The sequence below is a fragment of the Cetorhinus maximus genome, chromosome 11, assembly GCF_964194155.1.
Source record: "Cetorhinus maximus chromosome 11, sCetMax3.hap1.1, whole genome shotgun sequence".
Taxonomy (NCBI): Eukaryota; Metazoa; Chordata; class Chondrichthyes; order Lamniformes; family Cetorhinidae; genus Cetorhinus; species Cetorhinus maximus.
The window spans coordinates 6444348-6466082 of record NC_135889.1 but is presented as its reverse complement, the minus strand read 5'-3'; the positions used below and the strand labels follow the sequence as shown (position 1 = coordinate 6466082).

The 21735-nt window shown below is 46.0% G+C and overlaps 2 protein-coding genes across 3 annotated transcripts in view; both read right to left on the bottom strand.

The window, feature by feature from the left end:
• The window catches only part of LOC144686352 (transmembrane protein 237-like), a 36044-nt gene extending 18271 nt beyond the window's left edge, over nt 1-17773 (bottom strand). The window contains exons 1-8 of one of the 2 annotated variants that reach the window (XM_078551434.1): nt 17733-17773; nt 13659-13690; nt 9994-10007; nt 9145-9198; nt 8200-8319; nt 5859-5958; nt 2089-2240; nt 222-345 (exon numbers count right to left, since the gene is read on the bottom strand). In XM_078551434.1, the coding sequence (XP_078407560.1) occupies nt 222-345; nt 2089-2240; nt 5859-5958; nt 8200-8319; nt 9145-9198; nt 9994-10007; nt 13659-13690; nt 17733-17753 (617 nt within the window). In that variant the 5' untranslated portion in view covers nt 17754-17773. Of the gene's footprint in view, nt 1-221; nt 346-2088; nt 2241-5858; nt 5959-8199; nt 8320-9144; nt 9199-9993; nt 10008-13658; nt 13691-14806; nt 14840-17732 lie in introns of those variants that run through there. The other variant, XM_078551436.1, reaches the window with a different exon arrangement.
• A 3312-nt stretch (nt 17774-21085) lies between these two features.
• LOC144686245 (MAGUK p55 subfamily member 4-like) overlaps nt 21086-21735 on the bottom strand; it is a 57206-nt gene continuing 56556 nt past the window's right edge. Inside the window, exon 18 of the mRNA XM_078551339.1 lies at nt 21086-21451. Within this exon, the coding sequence (XP_078407465.1) occupies nt 21260-21451 (192 nt within the window). The 3' untranslated portion in view covers nt 21086-21259. The remainder of the gene's footprint in view (nt 21452-21735) is intronic.

The window sequence follows — 21735 nt, the reverse complement described above, 5'->3', positions numbered from 1 at the left end:
CCATCCAGGATTTGCCATTCATTTTCCTGGGCACATTATCAAAAACCTACTGAGGCAAAGATAAACACTCTGAAAGATCTAGACAATTGGCACTCCCAGTGAGAGTGACCTAAAGAGCCAAAATAATCTCAGGTGGAAAGAGTTAAAATGATGCAGCTCTGATTTCCTGGTACAATTCGTGCTGTGGTCACAATGGGGAACTGAGAGTTTATTCCCTTCACCTGAATCCACGGTGTGCCTGTAAAGAGACATCTCTGGTTGTCAAGGTGGACTTGACCTCCATGTACACATCGACTGACTCAGGAACTTTCTGCATCTCTGACCTGTCTGTGGCCTGAAACCGACCTGTGGAAGAAATGTGCAACATTTTACCATGAGGAAGCAGAGCTGCTGATAGCTTCACAGGGGAACTCACGGCACAAGCCTAAATATCCTAGGGCAAAACAGGCAAACGAGAGGCTGATTCATTCCCACTGACTCCTGCATAACTTTGCACAGAGGCTTTTGGTGCCAGGTCACCCAGTTACCCTCTGAGATACAGATGTATGGAATAAAAGGGAAAGGAGCAATGTGGATGCAAAATTAGCTGAGTAATAGGAAACAGCCAGTAATGGATATTTTTCGGGCTGGAGGAAGGTTTCTAGTGGAGTTTCCCAGGGAAACTCTTCCCAGTTCCCCGGTATTGGGACCCTTGCTTTTCCTGATATATATTAATGATCTAGATCTTGGTGTGCAGGGGAACGATTTCAAAGTTTGCAGATAATACAAAACTTGGAAGCATTGTAAACTGTGAGGACTGTGTAGAACTTCAAAGGGACATAGACAAGTTGGTGGAGTGGGCAGATAGGTGGCAGATGAAGTTCAATGCGGAGAAATGAGAGGCGATTCATTTTGGTAGGAAGAACATGGAGAGACAATATAAAATAAGGGGTACAACTCCAAAGGGTGTGCAGGAGCAGAGAGCCCCGAGTGTATATTTGCTTATATCATAAAAGGTGGCAGGACAGGTGGTGAGAGCAGTTAATAATGCACACAGTATCCCAGGCTTTATTAATAGGGACATAGAGTTCAAGAGTTCAGTATTGGAGGAATACAGAGGGCTGGAAGAAGTTAGAAATAGGGAGCAGTTAGGCCATTGAGAAATTTAAACATGAGCATGGGATTAAGCCCTTTCCCCTCAGCAAGGATATTGCTACTTAAAATTTTCTCTATACAAGACCACTGGTCCCCTGAATTCCTTTCTTGAGATCTGCTCTTTCCAACAATAATACTGCTGTTTTAACCTCCAAATGGATCTGTTGCCCTGAGTATTGCTGTTCTCGATATCGCCTCTTTCACATCATCATGGCACGAATCATAGAAATCACAAAGAGGGTGACAAAAGTGACCACGAAAAGGTTCAGAAAGTCAAAAATCAATTAGAAAGGCAAAGAGAAATTGTTAAATTAAGTTTGGTACTTCTTAAAACTAAATTATCAATGGAATATAAGAAGGAACAGCAAAGTACCAAAACAGAGGGGTTATACCTATCAGGAAAATTTGAACAGGATGGGTTTCATTTCTCTAGAAACGAGAAGACCGAGGTATGACCTGATAAAGGTTTGTAAGATTATGAAAGGGTTTGATAGGGCAAACATAGAGAAGATGGTTCCACTAGTGGATCAGACCAGAACTAGTCACTAATAAATCCAATAGGTAATACAGGAGAAGCCATTAAAGTGTGGTGAGAATGTGGAACTAGCTACCATAAGGAGTGGTTGAGGTGAAGAGCACAGATGCATTCGAGGGAAAGCTAGATAAACACATTGAGGAGAAATGAATAAAGGATATGTTGATTGGGTTAGAAGAAGGAGGGTGGGAGGAGGTTTGTGTGGAACATAAACATTGACATGGACCAGTTGGGTCGAATGATCTGTTTCTGTGCTTTAATACTACATAATACGATGAATACCTAGTCCCTTCTATAGATTTCCTTCACACAGTGTTTATGATTCCTTAAACTCCCCCAGCAACCCCTGCCCCCCCATGGCCAAACTGCTCTCCTTGAATACCAATACTGTGCCACTGAGAGCCAGCACAATTACTTACGGCTTCGTTCAAGAAACACTTTGTCCACAGGCTGGCTGGAACCAGCTGTGATGGAAAAAACAGGACCTTGGGGTCGGGGAGCCTGCCCGTCACCGATAATGTCCTCCTCCTCCACTTCAAGTTCATTGCTGTGATCAACCAGCCGAGCTTTCCTGTTTTTTTTTTAAAACAATGCAGTGTTAGAACCATTCTCTGAATGTGCCATTTTATTAAGGAATCTTATGAGGGAAGATCACTTAATGAAAAGGTTTTCAACTTCTCAATCACTTGTGAGAATAAGTGAATTCGTTAGTGGGGAGCCAAGCAACATTGATCAGAAGGTCTTATCCCACCCCAGTCTGCAGTGTTATCTGATCTTATCTCAGCTGGGGCTCGGCAATTGCACTCATGTGCGCAGGAGGGAGGAAGCGGGGCAGTGAAGTGTCAGCCTAGATTGCGTGCTCAAATTCCTGGAACGGGGTTTGAATCCACGGCGTTCTTACTCAGAGGCGAGACCGTAACACAAGAGCCACAACAGATCTGAGGATCCATGGATGGCAACACATTAAGGCGGCAGCAGCTCACACCACCTTCTCAAGGACAATTAGGGATGAGCAATATGGTCTGGCCTAGCCAGCACAGTCCCATAAAAAAAAATTCCAGTTTGACACTTCATTGCAGTACCGAAGGAGTTGTGTCCTGTTAAAGGTGCCATCTTTCGGATTAGACATGAAACTGAGGTCCTCTCAGATGGATGTAAAATTTTGAATGGCAATATGGTTAACAGGATCCAAGCCATTGGTGAAGCCAAAACCAAGACAAAGGGATTTTCTATATCAAGAGGGTTTACTGACTTTGTTCAGTCTCAGAGCTCTCATCCCACACACCCAGTGTCCCAGCTGTCCTCTATTTATACTCTTTTGAGCACCATAATAAGCAAATGGGAAAATTAACAAACCAAAGTGATAGCCCCTTAAAGGGGCACTGTAATAGAACCAAACTCCAAAGTAAACTTATCTAACTAAATCAACATGTGGTCTTGCAGGCCAGTGAAACACTCCAGCCCTTGTGGTGCCTACCGCTCATGGAAGGGTGTGTCCCCTATTTATGGTCTTTTAAGCAAGATCAAAAAAACAGAAGGTCAAATTAACAAATCAAATTAAAGTTAAAGGGGCACTGTAACAGAAGACAAAAATCTTGAAGGAAACTTATCGAATCAAGACAAAATATGGTTCTGAGGGCTGATAAATCACTCCAGCCCCCTGGTGTCCCACAGTATTGGAAGGGTTTGTCCCCTACATATACATACTCCAAGTGCTTAATTAAGCAATGCCCTCCATCTATATATCTAACAGTATAATTAACAAACCATTAACAATATTTGAAGAGCAGGTGAGTTCTCTTTATCCCTCAACCAACACCACCAGAACAGTTTACCGAGGTTTTTATCTCACAGATGTTTATGGGATCATGCTGTGGACAAACTGGCCGACATACTTCTCTACATTTTAAAGTATTATGGGATGTTCTGAGGTCACAAAGGGCACCCTGTAAATGTAAATCTTTCTTTAGATTGACACTGCTCTGTTGGCAATAGGAGTGTCATACATTGGTCAATCATGACACACCACCAATACAAAGCTGCCTACGATGTAGCAGTAGAGTGGGATGGGGGTTTGTCGTGTGAGTCCCCCAGACACACACATGACAAATGAGAGCAGCACATTTCCATTACTACCTTCATGGTAGAGGACCTTGACACAACACGGGATGTAAGTAAATGCACGTTAACAGAACGGACCTGGGCTTCGGCAAGTTCTGTCGCCATTGACAGATCATAATGGAGAGTTTTCACCCAGAGCGTTATCCAGTTTTCCAAATACTGAGCATTTTTATCATTTTAGTTTTTTTTTAAAATTTCGACTCCTCGTCATTTCTGGGCTGTTCTCTGTTTGTTTATTTACGTGTCAAATGGCTTGCAATGGGAATGACTAAACAATAGGTGAGGAGATCTGCATTTGACTCCGTACACGTGCAATGATCCAGGTTTAAAGGGAGCCACGATATTGAGGTCGGACCATCTGGGTATGCTATCCAGAACTGTGCCTCCATGGAGGACATTGAATCTAAGAAATAGGAGCAATGGGCCACATGGCCCATCTAGCCTGTTCCGCCATTCAACCTGATCATGGCTGATCATCAGGGATAACATAGGTGAAAAATGTTGCTACTGGGTCAATTGTTACTTCGAAGGGGGTCACAGAGAACAGCAGAGCTGAAGAATATAGATTCGGATTCTGACAAAGTTTCTAAATCGGATCGCTTTAAACAAAAGAGATAATAGAAATTACAGCACAGAGAGCCACTAGCCATATCCACCAGTGCTAAATATTCAGCTGATGCTATCCATTTTAACTCATTTTCCCAGCAACTTTTCATGTTCTTGTCAAGTTTGAATCTGCAGTAAAGCTGGAGAGTCCTGGACATCCAGGCAACCATCAAGTCATTTCATTTCATACTAGAGGGCCAACCAATGGTCCACACCCGCTGTGGCGTGGACAGTCTGATTTGCATGGGCACCGCTTGAGGCGTCTGCTCGGAATAACTCTGAGGTGAGCAGTTTGTTGGTTTGGTTGGTGAGCCAGGGATACTGTCTGCTGTTATGTGGGACTAGGTTAAATAGGCAGAAATGAGAAGTGGGGTAGGCAAGTTTTATACAGAAATTGATAGGTACAGGTCTGCGATTGGAGCTGGAAGCTAAGATACCTGAAGCCGGTACTTATTTATTTATTTTTTTTTACGATCAGTAATTGTCCAGCAAGAAAGGTATTGGAACATCATGTAAATCAGTCCACATGAGTGCTCATGGTTTCTGAAGCGAAAATTGAGTAAAGCAAGAGGAATTTAATTGAAAATGTTACTCTGTATGCTTGCGTGTGTAAAATACAGCATTTTCTTAATGACGAAAGTCCTTCAGTTTATACACAACTAGTTTAATTACAAGGGGTTCAAATGGCTACAGCTCAAGATTACACTGCCAATTTATCAGATATTGAGCAGCACTGGAACATGCTGAAATACAAGATATTTGGAGCACTTACAGTTGTGACCAGCACCACTGCATTCTCACAGAATAGTTACAGCACAGGAGGAGGACATTCGGCCCATCATGTCTGCATTGGCTCTCTGAATAAGCAATTCACCTAGTGCCGTTCCCCACTTTTTCCCCATAACCCTGTACATTCTTTCTTTTCCAATAATCTAATTCCCTCTTGAGTGCACTCAGGCAGCACATTCCAGATCTGAACCACTCGCTGTGTGAAAAGTTTCTTTCCATGCCTCCATTGCTTCATCTGCCAGTTATCTTAAATCTACGCCCCCCTCTGGTTCTTGATCCTTCCACCAGTGGGAATAGTTTTTCCCTACCTACTCTGTTCAGACCCTTCATGATTTTGAATTTCAATATTAAAACTACTCTCAACCTTCTCTTCAAGGACAACAGTTCCAATGTCTCCAGTCTATCTACATAGCTGAAGTTTCTCAGCGCTGGAACCATTCTCGTGAATCTTTTCTTTCTCTCTCTCTAATGCCTTTACATCCTTGCCAAAGTGTGACATCCAGAAATGGATGCAGTACTCCAGCTGAGGCCAAACCAGTCTTTTATACAAGTTTAACATAATCTCCTTGCACTTGTACTCTGTGCCCCTATTCTTAAAGCCTAGGATACTCAAGAGAATATCAAGGGCAGACTCAAAACCCACAACAGGTCTGGCATGGTTATTGACACTCACTTGGTTCTCTTCTTGATTTTCCGGGAACCTTCATCATCTGGTCCACTGTATAAATTGCACATGTCAGAGGCATTCTGTTGGTTGAAGGAGGTTTCCAATTCTATAACAAATAGTAGGTTTACAATTAGACGTTGCCAGTGGCCTCGTTTTATTTTCCAACACTTTAATCTGAAGCCAATTGAAGTCAATGGGACTAGCGGAATAATATTTCGGCACAGACTAGAAGGGCCGAATGGCCTGTTTTCTGTGCTGTAGTGTTCTATGGTTCTTCTCCAGGCTAGGAGAAGGTCTAGTGGAGGAAGACACTGGCTGGTGCAATACCAATAAACACATCACAGGTTTTGGGTTCAGAATAGTCATCAGCACCCGTACCTGGCACAGACACGCAGGAGTACATTCAGGCCATCAGGAATGTGGCAACAGGCATGGGCACAGGAACCGACACCTGGCACAGACACAAGGGCACAGACAGCCACACCTGGTACAGTCATAAGAGGAAATGACAGGACCACCAATTAGGCATCTTTTCACCATATGCTTGAACCACACTGACCCATCATCTGACCTCATCCCCAGCCCCATCGACCCACCTTCACACCATATACCTCAAACTAGCCTATCCACCTGCTCATTTTATGCTTTAACCTCCACCTGCCAACCTTTGACCATATCCCTCAACACCACCTATCACCATCTGATAATATCCCTTTCTCTCTCTCTAGATCTAGACCCCATGTGTACTGTCCCCCCACACTACCCTTCCATTGTAACTTATTCCACAACCATGTCCCCTTTGAATGAATAAGCTCCCCCTGCTTCTTGCAAGACTTGGCTTTGAGCTCATTATTAAACCCATGTCCCTTGGAGCATGAACTCTACTAATAGGGAACAGCTTGCACTGACTGAATTTATCAGGCACCTTAATAATTTTGACACCTTCAAATAGGTCACTTTAAAGTCTCCTCCCCCAGGAAAAGAACCTGATTTTGTCTTTAGCCATATCTTGGTGGCCATCTCTCTAACTGATAAAGTGAAGTTGCTTTAAATGCATGTCTTAATTGGCAGCTAAACATACGCTCTGAACAGGGCTTTACATTAAGCTGTGATCTGGTCAGTGAGTATATCATAAGGAAAGTTTGGTACAGTTGGGGTGGCAGGCAGCAGTGATTTAAACAATGTCCTTTTTCAATATTTGCTCTTAAGAGGAGGGAAATAATGGAAATGCAGCATTTATTGCCCATCACAAGTTGGCCCTGAGCAATCATACTGTCTGGGACTCAAGTCACATCCAGGCCAGGCTGGGTAGTGGTGCCAGGTTCCTGTATGAAGGGCATCCCCTCTCTTGGCACTATAATATTCAGGGGGTCCCTTGGGGCCAGGCAGGCCCGAGCAACCCCCTTGGGAGTGGAACAGCCACTGTGACCTGCTACTTTCTTAAAAGATAGTCTAGCAAACCTACATAGACCTAGCATTTTGATGTATCTTAAGTTAGGTTTGGGAAGCCGCTCCATTAATTATTCTATAGGTAGTTTCTCTCAGGCCCTAAAACAGAAAAACTGTCCTGAAACAGCAGCATCATTGATGACAAATGAAAGAAGGCACAGATCTTATTATCAGCCTTGGACATATTGAATGGCTGAGTAGGCTCCTAAGTCCTATGTCCCCATAGTATTAGTTGCATGGAATGTCTCGCCTGGATGAACAAACCTGAGAATTTTGACGCAGGAAAGAATAAAGTATCAACACAAGGAAATGCATGTGGAATAGCACAAGTGATTGGAGTATAAAGTGACAGTGATCATCTTGATGATCCGCACAGTGCTGAATTTAACATAGTCTACATTTACAACAGGATGCAATTTCTTCTCCACCGATGCTGCCAGACCTGCTGAGTTTTTCCAGGTAATTCTGTTTTTGTTTTGCAAGCATCAGGGTCAGTACCTACTGCTCAGACTGTTACCCAATGGCATTGTGATGGACTAATCGGACACTTGCTCATGATTACCAAAATCATGGTGGGCACAGTGACTAGCTCTGATTACCTAGAAAGGTTTTTGTTTGTGTGGGGCAGCACAGTAGGCCAGTTGGATTCTGAAAGAAAAAAAATCTGTGCTCTTAAACGGGATCTATTTTAAGCTAGAGTGAATTTAATGTCAAGTTAGTGGCAAATTCTGGAAAACTGCACTTGACTGATGCCCACTTAAGCGCAATGTGTGTGGGTGTCGCTATGCTGAGCTCAAAGCCTGTTGCTTCAAGTCTAACACATCAGGGATTGTTTCAGCCCAAACCAAGCTCTACACTCCAAGAACTCCACAGTTCAGGGGAATTTGACTCCACTCACCAGCCTCTGCCAGTAACTTTTTCTTCTTCTTTTTCTTCTGAGGAGCAGTATCCTGAAGATCTGGAGTAAGGGGTTCTATGCTGTCAGAATGGCGCGGTCCTGTTGAGCTCACCAGTGTATCTGAGGGACAAGAAGTGACAGACAAGAGTCAAAGAAGACGCACAAGTCAATTTCACAACCCGATGACTCTGTTCATAAGGGCAGTGTGTACCTGAGTTGTACAGATCGGGAAAGCCCAGCTTGTGGTCTGTGCTAAATTAGCAATTTTCAGCTGCTGTGACAGTGAGGACTCAGCAACTGTCTTCAGCTTCTGCCAAGGGAAGTCAAATCAGCCAGGGCCCTTGCTCCTGTGGACACAACTGAACTCCGCTCTCCGTAACTGAGCACCCATATGCTCACTGGTTGACAATGGAGTGTGGATGGGAAGGGGTGGGGGTAGTGGGAGATGGTGGGTATGGGTGACTTTCATGTATCTATGAAACCGCACCTCCTGCAAGATTCAGTGCCCCAGGGCAGGAAGATTTCAAAGACAAAATACAAGTAATGCAAGTAATCATCATTACACCCAGGTCTGTCTAGTCTGTATAATATTCAGCGAAATCTCCTCTGTAGTGCTCCTGAAATCCATAGAAAGACCTCAGTAGTTCATCTGTTACTGACTAAATCAAACAATATATTCCTCCGGCTGTTCATAATAGGTAGAGTACAGGCTGTACTCAACCAGCCGAAAACAAAACGTCTACTGTTAGATATTGTTAAAACCTTAGCTGATGTTACTGCTGGACAAGTCAGATCCTAACTTTTATATTTTGGTTAGAAACATGGAGGGCGGCTACTGAACAGAGTCACAGGAGTCAGCTGGGGAATGAAGATGAACAGCCAGCGATGTGGTTGCACCTGTGATACAGACGGACCAGATGCAAACGCTCATTTGATTCAGCTTACCCACTCCATTGCTTGCTCGAGACTTTTTCCTTCTAGTTTTGTTTATAGGTACATCTGTAATGGAGGCAACACAAAGACAAGGCAGCGAGTTACTAACCATCAACAGGGACAATTTAAGACTCCACCTGTCTAAACATGGATAATGAGCACAGCAATTGAGGACAAAGGTACAATATTCATAAGAAACAATTCGATATTAGAATAAAGTTCCCCTCTCCCACAGCAACACACACACACACCTCCCCCCCACCCACCCCCATAGCGGTGGATATTTTTAAAGCAATTTTCTATAAAATTACATTTTAAAACACTGTGGTTTATGACACATTTTGTCTTGAGCAAATGAGTTTGAGCAGAAACTCAGAGGGTAGAAAATAAATTCTTTAAAATGGACGCGATTTGTGCCACAATCGCCAATTGCACCCCCAAAGCAGAAACTCTGAACTAACCCACTAACGTTTTTGTTGGTCAGTTTGTTGCCTCCTTCTCCCAAGGAGATCTCTATCTGGCAAACGGGTACACAGATACCAGCTGATCTCTGGTAGCTTCATCTATAAACTGTGACAGTGAATGCTAGTAAAAACTTCAACCGTGACAGCTGCACCCAATTCAGTTTTTTGTTGGTGCGCATGCATGTGCAACTTTCTGCAGCAGTAACTGGACATCAAATGGGAGAAGCAACTCCAGTCAATAACTTTTCCCTTCCTCTGTCAGGGGGCCCTAGTCCAACCGAGGTAATTTCTTTGCCGGTAATTAAAATAATTAATTCACTTAACAAGAAACTGACAGTACAATAACATGAGCAGTCACTGATATCTCTGGGAGGAATTAGTTGTAACACAAGCCTACCTTTGGTTTTGGCGCTTCATTCCAATCAGGCCAGAAAAAGAAAAATAAACAAGGTGAACACACACACACACACATTGTAAAACATTGCTTAACAAAAGAACCAACAATTCCCCTGCTTTATCAGCGGACAACCCCAACCATAAGTCTTCTGACTATATCCCTCAAGCCCACCTACCCAGAACCTCACTATGCCCCTCAATCCCTTCTCCCTCCAGGCACCCATCTAATTGGCCCTTGATCCCATCCTACTGTCCTTCCAACACTCTTCCAAAGTAATGTATTCTACCACTGAATCACTCGTTAAGTGAACAAGTTCCTCCTGACTTCCCTTGTTACTCCTAAATTAGTCATTTTCTAACCTGTCTCTTGAGATTTGAATCCTTTGCCATAGAGGACAATTCCCTCTGTCAACTTTCTCAATTTGCTTCACGATCTTGAAAATTTCAACCAGATCATCTCAAAATGTTCTCTTTTACAAAGAGATTAAACTCAACATGCTTAACTTCCCTTACAATTGAAATTCCTGATATCTGGAATCCTCTTTGTTTGCCCCCTTTGAAAGGCAATACTTCACTTTGCATGTTTGGGTACCAGTATTACACACAATGTTCCAAATGGATTCTAGTCAGCACCTCACAGAACATCAACATTAACCCCCTTACATTTATCCTCTGTCTCTGCCAATGGAGTCTATAACATTACTTATTTAACAAGATGGCAAGACATACTGTCCATTCATCTACAAAAGGAGGATGAATATTTACACAGGAGTTACAATCAGCCGTCAACAAAGCATGGCATCTCCCATTGTTAGATAGGGCATGGGGTTACTGTCGTCTCCTCCAGTTCTCTGCCCAAAGGCAGGTCCAACCCACAGCACTTCGACCTCCTCCATGGGCAAATCCACCCCAACTGGAAAGGGGATCTGTTGGCAGCAACCTGATTCACACTGGCTGTCCAGCCAACTGAGCCAACCAGCCCCTCCAAGGAGTCCGAGTTGCTGTGGCAACATACACTTTTACATTCATGTTGTGGCTCGCAGCTATGGATAGTGGTGGTAGAGGCTCCAATTTTCTTTCCATCACCTGGCTGACTTGGAATCTCTCCTGTTCTTACCGCCTGCCATTGGCGTGTGTTAGAAAGATTTACAGGCTGATACTCAACCTGTTTGGCCGCGTTACGGATGCACCTTCCTTGGTCGTCAAGTCCTAGAGTGGGACTTGAACCAGGAGCTTCAGGTTCAAGGGCAGGGATGTGCCACAAGACCTCCACGGGTAACTGTACCAGCTGCATATTTAACCTAGAACTTTATATTCCCTCCAGATTTCTCTCCTCCGATCCTGAAAGCGTTGACTCTTTTAGGGGTATGGGGATTCATGGGCGCAGACCAGCCCTTGGCACTGCCCAACAGTTAATTCTTGATGTCAGCCCAAAGAGTAAGAGTTGGTGGGCATTCAACAGCCAAGTCAAATCTCCTCCTTACCTGGCATCCATTCAGCAGCTGAATCACAGGATAGTTGTTAAAAGCAGGAACCATGCTTGATTCCCCCTGTCCCCACAACCTCAAAGACAATAAGACTTATTATAGCACCTTTCTATTGTGCAGGATGGCATGAGGCTGGGTGACCAAATACCCACCGGTGACCGAAGCTCTGATCTTTCAGGTCTACATAGCACCATGAAGCCTATTCCCCATGCACTCCAAGATCAGTTATCACAAAGATTTTTTCTTCTCCTTATTGGTTACATCCTAGTCCTCTTCCTCTCCGAGTTTGTCCATCCATCATATTATACAAAGGTTTCCCTATCTCATCAAATTCCACCCCTGCCCCAAAGAACACCCAATCAAATTGCTGGAAAAGAATAATCTTCATAATTATCTTTCAGCAAAGGGAAAGGATAAGGATGCCCAATCACGTTATGGCATCAGTTCCAGCTGGGAGAACTGAACACTCAGCCTGCTACCCACCTACCCAACGCTCAGCCTGCTACCCGCCTACCCAATGCTAAGCCTGCTACCCGCCTACCCAACGCTAAGCCCGCTACCCACCTACCCAACGCTAAGCCCGCTACCCACCTACCCAACGCTAAGCCCGCTACCCACCTACCCAATGCTAAGCCCGCTACCCACCTACCCAACGCTAAGCCCGCTACCCACCTACCCAATGCTAAGCCTGCTACCCACCTACCCAACGCTCAGCTCACTGCCCACCCACCAAATGTCCAGCCCGCTACCCACCTACCTCATGCTCATTCCACTATCCACCCACCCGATGTTCAGCCCGCTATCCACCTACCCAACACCCATTCTGCTACCCACCCACCCAACGCCCAGTCCGCAATTCAACTACACAATGCTCATTCCACTACCCACCCAACACTTCGCCCACTATCCACCTACCCAACGCTCAGCGCGCTACCCACTTACACAATGCCCAGCCCATGGCCCACCCACCCCCCAGCATGCTACCCACCTATCCAACATCCAGCCTGCAACCCACCTACCCAACGCTCATTCCACCACCCACCCGATGCCCAGTCTGCTACCCACTCACCCAACGCCCAGCCCGCTACCCACTCACCCAACGCCCAGCCCGCTACCCACCTACCCCACGCTCATTCCACTACCCACCTACCCAACGCCCAGCCCGCACCTACCCACCCAACGCCCAGCCCGCACCCTCCCACCCAACTCCCAGTCCGCTACTCACCCACCCAAAGCCCAGCCCGCTACCCACTCACCCAACACCCAGCCCGCACCCACCCACCCAACTCCCAGCCCACTATCCACCCACCCAACTCCCAGCCCACTACCCACCCACCCAACGCTCAGCTCGCTACCCACCTACCCCACGCCCGTTCCACTACTGACCTACCCAATGCCCATTCCACTACCCACCCATCCAACGCTCAACCTGCTACCCACCTACCCAACACCCAGTCCACTACCCACCTACCCCATGCCCAAACCGGTACCCATCTACCCCACACACAGCCTGCTCCCCACCTACCCCACGCCAGCCCACTACCCAACGCTCAGCCCGCTACCCACCTACTCAACATTCAGCCCGCTACCCACCTACTCAACATTCAGCCCGCTACCCACCTACTCAACATTCAGCCCGCTACCCACCTACTCAACACCCAGTCCCACTACACAGCCCCATCAACCCAGCACCCAGACCCAATACTGAGCACATAGCATCACTTACTAATGGCCCAATACCCAGCCCCATCAACCCACCATCCAGCCCCCAGTCCCACAGCCAAGCCCTGTGCTCCACTGCCTACCAATCCGATAGGCAACTGCACTAACCCAGTACCAGCAACACAGCCCACAAACCCAGCACCACTACCCAAAGGTCTAATAAGCAGCCCCACAAACCCAGCGCTCAGCCCCCAGTCGCCCTGCCCAGCAATCCAACAACCAGACACACTAACCCAGTGCCACCAACCCAACACTGGCCCTCAGCACCACTACTCCTCGACCCAGCATCCAGCCCCACTACTCAAGCTCCTGTCACGTTAGCCACTAGTCATTAATCTGTGATTTTCCAAATATTTACCATCTCAGCCCCAGTTATTGTTACTCTCCAGTGGCACAGTGCAGTGATACACTAATATGTCTTCTGACCCATTTACAGTGTCAGATTCAGCGGTCTTACCTCGGCACTGGTGGAAGGGCACGTGGTGGGCGCTGAAAGAAAATCACAGAGAATCATTGGCACAAGGGCAACATAGCTAAGCTGTACGCACGCCACTCAGTTCCTGATACAAGCTATCATTATGGCATCCGGAGGCTGTCAGGGACACGCTGACATTGTCGAGAGTGCTGTTTTCAGTCACAACGTTAAACCACACCTCTGTCTGCCCTCGGAGGAGAAACTAAATAATCCTATGGAACTACTTGAATAAGAACAAAGAGCACCTTATATTCTGGCCAAAATTCATGCCTCAACCAATAGCTCCAAAAACATTTTAACTGCTCATTTATTTCATTGTTGCTGGTTCGATATTGGTGGATATACTTCAAAAGTACAGTAGTTAGTTGGCTGTGAACCTCTTTGAGGTTGTGAAAGGAATTACATAAACGCAAGTCCTTCCATTTTCTTCAAATTTTAGTTTAGGTTTCCAGGAAACAGCTGATAAATTAGGCTGCCACGGTGTGAGGCAAGTCAAGGAAATACTGGATGGATTTAAAAGGAATTTACACAGTGGTGGTTAGTGTCATACAAGGAGAGAGCTGTTCCCAATAGTTCCCAATAAAGTTCCCAAAATGTAGCCCAGTCTACAGTCACAGACCTCTACCTGCTAATACTGCAACCGTGTTATACAGTGACAGTCTGCACCAGCCAGTTGCGTACCCCAGTTTATACAGTGACAGACTTGTAATAAATCCCTCTAACCAGCGAGACCATTCACTGAGCAATCCTACTAACCAGTGATTGACTAATCTTACGAACTAGCTATCACACCAGATGGATCTGGTTCCAGCAATGCGCTGGCAATGGTTAGGTACTCCTCGTGTGAAAAAGTATGGGTTACAGCATGTTGTTCACAGTGAATCCTCTGGTTTCTGCTGCAAATGACTCTCACTCCATCAACAGCATTCAAAACAAAAACAGGAAGCACTAGAAACCTACAAAAGCCCCATCGTTTCTGGAGGAAGGTTAGTATTTCCTGTGGCGTCCAGTGGGATTCACTGTACCCTAAACATTGACCTGCTTTCCTCTTCCCGGATGCAGGTGGACCTGCTGCGTACTCCCAGCACCCATTCTCTCTACCAGATTCAACTTAAATTCCAGCGCCTCACCACTTGTTTCTTCTTCATGGTGTCTGTGATCCTCGAGCCTCGGTAAGTGGGTCAGCAGCTACCTTACCTCGAACTAATCCTCCACTAAATCCACCTTCAGAAAGCTTTTGACCTACGGGATTAGCAGGGTTACTGTCCATGTGACAGCGGTGACAGATGGAAATCTTGTGACCAAACATAAAACACAGCACATTACCTATTCTCCCTCTCAGAGCTGGCACTTCACTGCCCACTGGAAGATATGTTCAAAGCGAGAGAGAGGGGATAGAGATAGGATTACAACCATTCTCCCGCCAGGAAATCAGAATCTCACCAAGGTCTTCATGATACCAAAATTGAGTTGGTCACCAGAATGAACTCTTTATTTGATTCAGATCACCTTCTGCTATAAACTGGAGCTATCATAATCACATGACATGTTGACAATGTTGGGCTGCTTCTCTGGTAGCTCAGTTGGCAATGGCAGGGTGCAATTTCAAATTACAGACCCAGAAAGTTGCAGGTTCAATCCCAAGGTGTTGACGTTCGTCATCTCAGATAGGAGAGCAGTTGGTTTCATTTGCCCTCAGCTCCCCTGAACTGGGAGGATCAGGGAGAGATCAGTCAGGGTTCCCACTCCTCAACACTGGGTAATGACTGGGTTGGGTTGTCTGGGAGAGCCAGTCAATGCTCACTGTTTATAGAATCAACAGGTGAAGAATGACCACAGAATGGTAGAGAAACCAGTGTCCAAGGGAGTGGGGTTGAGGAAGAATCAGCACCTTAAAGAGATGAGGGGAGAAAAAGAGGGAAAGAAAAACCCAGGAATCCAAACAACACGAGGGCAGAATAAGATCGAGACAAAAGCAACACGAAACTGGCTCGGGGAACCCCTGAATTCACCGTTGTGCTGTGGTGCGAGAGTACTCATGGTACAGTTATAGCAAAGCTCAGCTGCATTCCTTTCCTCCTGCCCTCTCTGTACCACTGGTCACTGCCTCACCAGTTTGGAGACACTGACAAGAGTTGGGTTTCAGGACAGCGCTTCGTAAAGGATAAAATATTGGAGGGATATGGGGAAAGAGCAAGGGAGTGGGACTAACTGGATTGTTCTCCAAAACAGATGGCACAAATTCAATGGGCTGAACGGTCACCTGCCGTGCTATACGATTCTATGACTTAAAAGCCTCTTTAAAAACCTCACCGTTCCAACTGTAGGGCCTATTCCTCTCCTGATTCTTGCACAGCTTGGTGACCAGGCTTGCCACTATGAGCTCGAAAGGTGTCAGCACAAACAACAATGTTGTTGAAACACAGGGCAGCAAATAGCAGCAGTAGTTCAACTCACGACACTGCAAACAGTGCACTGCCCTAGAAGTTAGCCTGGGATCATGATTTGTGCACAGATCCTGAAGAATAGTGTAATATCTAAATTATCAAACCAGTGTAACCAGGTTGTGAGAGAAATTGCAACGTTCAGAGAAGGAGAAAGTGCAAAAAGATCCAAATAAAAGTATTGATGATCAGATCATCAGGACTTACTGAGAACTGAATGGTAATATATTTACCCATGTGGTGTGCCTTCCCCCTATCTGCTATGAGTTTACTCTCGTTAGTGTGCTGTTTTGCAGATAGTAGCTGATCCCTCCAACACACCACTCGGGTTCCCATTCTTCACGCATGAACCAGAGGCAATGAGCAGTAGTTGGGTAGTTCAGCTGGTTGAGTGCTGGAGCAGCTAAGTGTTGGGTTCAAGCCCCAGTACAGCTTGTTTGCCTTTGAGGAAATTATGTTCCTCCATAACATAATGTTAGTATATTGATGACTATTCAACTGTGGGAGGATATTCTCGAACAGGGTTTACAGCTACAGACAAGTACTTTTGAAGTGTAAACACTGTTGTAACGTGGATAAGCAAATTTGCACACAGCAAGCTCCCACAAACAGTAAGGAAATAAATGACAGCACCAGCTTATCACAGTGGTGCTCACCCTCCGAATCAGAAGTTCAAGGTGCCCATACCAGAATTTGAATGCATAATCTGAGCTGACGCTTGAGAACAGTACTGAGGAAGTGCTGCACTGTCGATGACACAGTCTTTCAGGTGAAATGTTAAACCAAGGGCTCATCTGCACTCAGGTGGATGTAAAAGATTCCATGGCAGGGGAGTTCCCCTGGTGCACAGCAAGGTCCCGCAAACAATATCACTGCTACGAGAAGCAGAGGTAAGCAGCACCTGCCTTACCCTCACCCCAGGGCATTGAGGCCAATATCAGCCCCTTTACCCTCACCCCAAACTACAGCCCCTTACCCTCACCCCAGGGCACTGAAGCCAACTGCAGCCCCCTTACCCTCACCCCAGGACACCGAGGCCAACTGCAGCCCCCTTACCCTCACCCCAGGGCACTGAAGCCAACTGCAGCCCCCTTACCCTCACCCCAGGACACTGAGGCCAATATCAGCCCCCTTACCCTCACCCCAGGGCACTGAGGCCAATATCAGCCCCCTTACCCTCACCCCAGGGCACTGAGGCCAATATCAGCCCCCTACACTCACACCTGGGCACTGAGGCCAATATCAGCCCCCTACCCTCACCCCTGGGCACTGAGGCCAATATCAGCCGCCTTACCATCACCCCAGGGTACTGAGGCCAATATCAGCCCCCTTACCCTCACCCCAGGGCACTGAAGCCAACTGCAGCCCCCTTACCCTCACCCCAGGGCACTGAGGCCAATATCAGCCCCCTTACCATCACCCCAGGGTACTGAGGCCAATATCAGCCCCCTTACCCTCACACCAGGGCACTGAGGCCAATATCAGCCCCCTTACCCTCACCCCAGGGCACTGAGGCCAATATCAGCCGCCTTACCCTCACCCCTACCCAGAGTAGTAACATTCAATCCCTCCAGGCCCGCCGGGAGTCACTAACTCGGTCCCGGCCACTCACCGCCTCCTCCCAGCTCTCCATTCCGCTTTCCCGTTGCTGTGGCAGCCCCGATACACCGGGTCAGCTCCACCCGCCGTCCACTTCCGGGTCACCATCGCACCTGTCAATCACCGACGGTGGGCGGTACGGGAGTATCTGATTGGCACAAAGAACGTCAATCATTCTGAGGGGGCGGGCCCTGGCTCTGATTGAGGCAATGTACTGTAACGGTTGGGATATTGTACTGTGATCTATGGGGTAATGTACTGTAATGGTTGGGATATTGTACTGTGATCTATGGGGTAATGTACTGTAATGGTTGGGATATTGTACTGTGATCTCTGGGGTAATGTACTGTAATTATTGGGATATTGTACTGTGATCTATGGGGTAATGTACTGTAATGGTTGGGATATTGTACTGTGATTTATGGGGTAATGTACTGTAATGATTGGGGTACTGCACTGTGATCTATGGAGTAATGTACTGTAGTGGTTGGGATATTGTACTGTGATCTATGGGGTAATGTACTGTAATGATTGGGGTACTGCACTGTGATCTCTGGGGTAATGTACTGTAATGATTGGGGTACTGCACTGTGATCTCTGGGGTAATGTACTGTAATGGTTGGGATACTGTACTGTGATCTCTGGGGTAATGTACTGTAATGGTTGGGGTACTGTACTGTGATCTATGGGGTAATGTACTGTAATGGTTGGGGTACTGTACTGTGATCTATGGGGTAATGTACTGTAATGGTTGGGATATTGTACTGTGATCTATGGGGTAATGTACTGTAATGATTGAGGCACTGCACCGTGAGCTATGGGGTAATGTACTGTAATTTGTCAGAGTAAGGTACTGCAATGATTGGGGTAAGGTACTATAGTGATTAGAGTAGTGTACTGTCATTTTTGGGGTAATGTAATGAAATGATTGAAGTATTGTATACAGTTCTGGGAGCACACTATAGGAAAGATGTGAATGCATTGGAGAGAGTGCAGAAGAGGTTTACGAGAATGGTTCCAGGCATGAGACACTTCAGTTATGAGAAAAGATTGGAGAAGTTGGGACTGTTTCCCTTGGAGAGGAGAAGACTAAGAGGAGACTTGATAGAAGTTTTCAAAATAATGAGGGGCCTGGACAGAGTAGATAGGGAGAAACTGTTCCCGCTCATAAACGGATCGAGAACCAGAGGGCACAGTTTTAAAATGCTTTGCAAAATGTGAGGTGAGAAAAACTTTTTCACACAGCGAGTAGTTAGGGTTTGGAATGCACTACCTGGAAGTGTGGTGGGGGCAGGTTCAATTGAAGCATTCAAGAGGTATTTGGATGATTATCTAAATAGAAACAATGTGCAAGGTTACGGGGAAAAGGCAGGAGATTGGCACTAAGTTAAAATGCTCAGAGAGCTGCTGCAGACATGATGGGCCGAATGGCCTCCTTCTAAACTGTAACAATTCTGTGATTCTGATTCTGTAATGTATTGTAATCTGTGGGCATACTGTACTGTAATGATTAGAGTAATGTACTGTAATCTCTGGAGTAATGTATTGTAATTATGGGGGCAATGTACTGTAATGATTGTGGCAATGTATTGTAATCTACTGTAATCGCTGGGGGATAATTTACTTTAATGTCTGGAGTGTAATGTACTGTAATGACTGGGGATAACGTGGTGTAATCTCTGAGAAATAATGCACTGTAATGAATGGGAGATAATGCATTGGGGAACTGCGGAAACATCAGGCCATCTCGGGATCTGTATTTGATGTCTCACTCAGTGCAAATCCTGCCGCTGCCCCTGTCTAGTGCCAGTTGGTCAACCACAAGATGAAGGAACAAACCCACAGACTTATCTCCAATTGCCTTTGTGGCTGTGTCAATTACAGTGAACCACAGTGTCGTCTGAGAATTGCTCAACACTATATGCCTGGCCATGTGCATCTGGTGAATGAAAACCGTTTGTCGCAATGGGGTAATTTCCCCTTGGTTAAGTATGAGGGGCGAGGGAGACATTGCTCTGCTATCAGTACTGGGAATGGGTTGCACTTACTCACCGTCACAGGCCATGCGGTATTCATTTTTGTTTCTTCTTGGGATGTGAGCACTGTTGGCATGGCCACATTTACTGCCCAACCCCTGTTTCCCTCAGGAGTGGGTGAAGGCCCTTCTCCTTAGTATGATAGTGCTACCCCGGTGGGGGTGAGCAAGGAATTCCAGGAATTTGACCCAGCGACAGTGAAGGTACAGTGGTATACTTCCAAGTCAGGGCTTGTGAGACGAAGGTGATGGTGTTCCCAATGACATTGCTACTCTTGTCCCTCTCAATGACAGAGATCACAGGGGAGGGAAGGCTTAGCTGGAGTAATCTTGCCGATTTGCTGCAGTGCGTCCTGTAGATTGAACACAGACTGCACCGGTGATTGAGGGAGTGGATATTGAGCTCGGGGCACTGAGGGAGCAAGCCACACGGTTCTCCATGTGTAATAAAAGCAAAATACTGCGGCTGCCGGAAACCTGAAACAAAAACACAAAATGCTGGAAATAATCCACAGATCTGGCAGCGTCTGTGGAGATAGAAACAGGGTTAACGTTTCAAGTCGAATAGGACTCTTCTAAAAGACTTGGAACATTAACACTTTGTTTCTTTCTCCACAGATGCTGCCAGACCTGTTGAGTATTTCCAGCACTTTCTGTTTTTTATTTCAGTCCCATGTGTTGTTGCGTCTGGCATTCCCTCAATCATTCCCATCTAATCAGCGGCAAAGAGAGTCTTGGACTTCAGGAAAGGAAAGCACCAGGAAAAGCATTGAACCTGAAACAGTCAAGATTGTCGGAAGCAAAGGAAAGTAGAACAATGAATATAATCCGACAACTCATAACAAGTAGGACAGACAAGCAACATAACTTTATTATTTACCACACAAATTTTATACAGCATCTTTCACGCTTATGGGAGAATTTTCACTATAATATATCTGGAAAATTTCCATTTGATCAACCAGTGTCACCATCAATAAATTACAAGAGTAAAACTCCCTCTACACTGTCCCCATCAAACACTCCCAGGACAGGTACAGTGTGTTTTAGCTACAAAGTAAAGCTCCCTCTATATTATCTCCATCAAACACTCCCAGAACAGGTACAGCACGGGGTTAGATACAGAGTAAAGCTCCCTCTACACTGTCCCCATCAAACACTCCCAGGACAGGTACAGCACGGGGTCAGATACAGAGTAAAGCTCCCTCTACACTGTCCCCATCAAACACTCCCAGGACAGGTACAGCACAGGGTTAGATACAGAGTAAAGCTCCTCCTACACTGTCCTCATCAAACACTCCCAGGACGGGTACAGCATGGGTTTAAGCTACAAAGTAAAGCTCCCTCTATATTGTCTCCATCAAACACCCCCAGGACAGGTACAGCACTGGGTTAGATATAAAGTAAAGCTCCCCCTACACTTTCCCATTAAACACTGTCAGGCAGGTACAGTCTATTTTTTTACAAAATCACTTATCCATCCCCGACATCCTATGGAGAAGGAATTAAGCACCTGAGTCTGAATTAAGCCAAGCTGCTGGTACCCAATGTGGCTCAGCCTGAGCTCGCTTTACAGCACAGAGTAGCTGCATGTGGGTGTCCGAGAGCTCATCGTTCACAATCACACAGTCAAACAGGTATCCAAAATAGTCCAGTATCTTCTCAGATTCATCCTCCATCTCTTGTAAATCTTCTTCCTGTGAATGCGAGATAGAGATACAGGGAGAGCAAGAGTGATACTGGGAGAGAGGGATACAGGGAGCACGAGAGAGACATGGAGAGAAAGAAACAAGTGTGTGTGATATAGAAAGAGAGTGAGGGATTATTACAGGGAGAGAGACCATAGCACTTATATTTACAGGAAAGTGGTGTTGATGGGGTTGGGGGTGGGGGGTGTGTAGTGTGTGGTTTGCGTTCAGGAAACATGAAAGAATGGATATTCCTCAAGTCCTGCCAAATTTAATGGCAGACCTTAATTAAC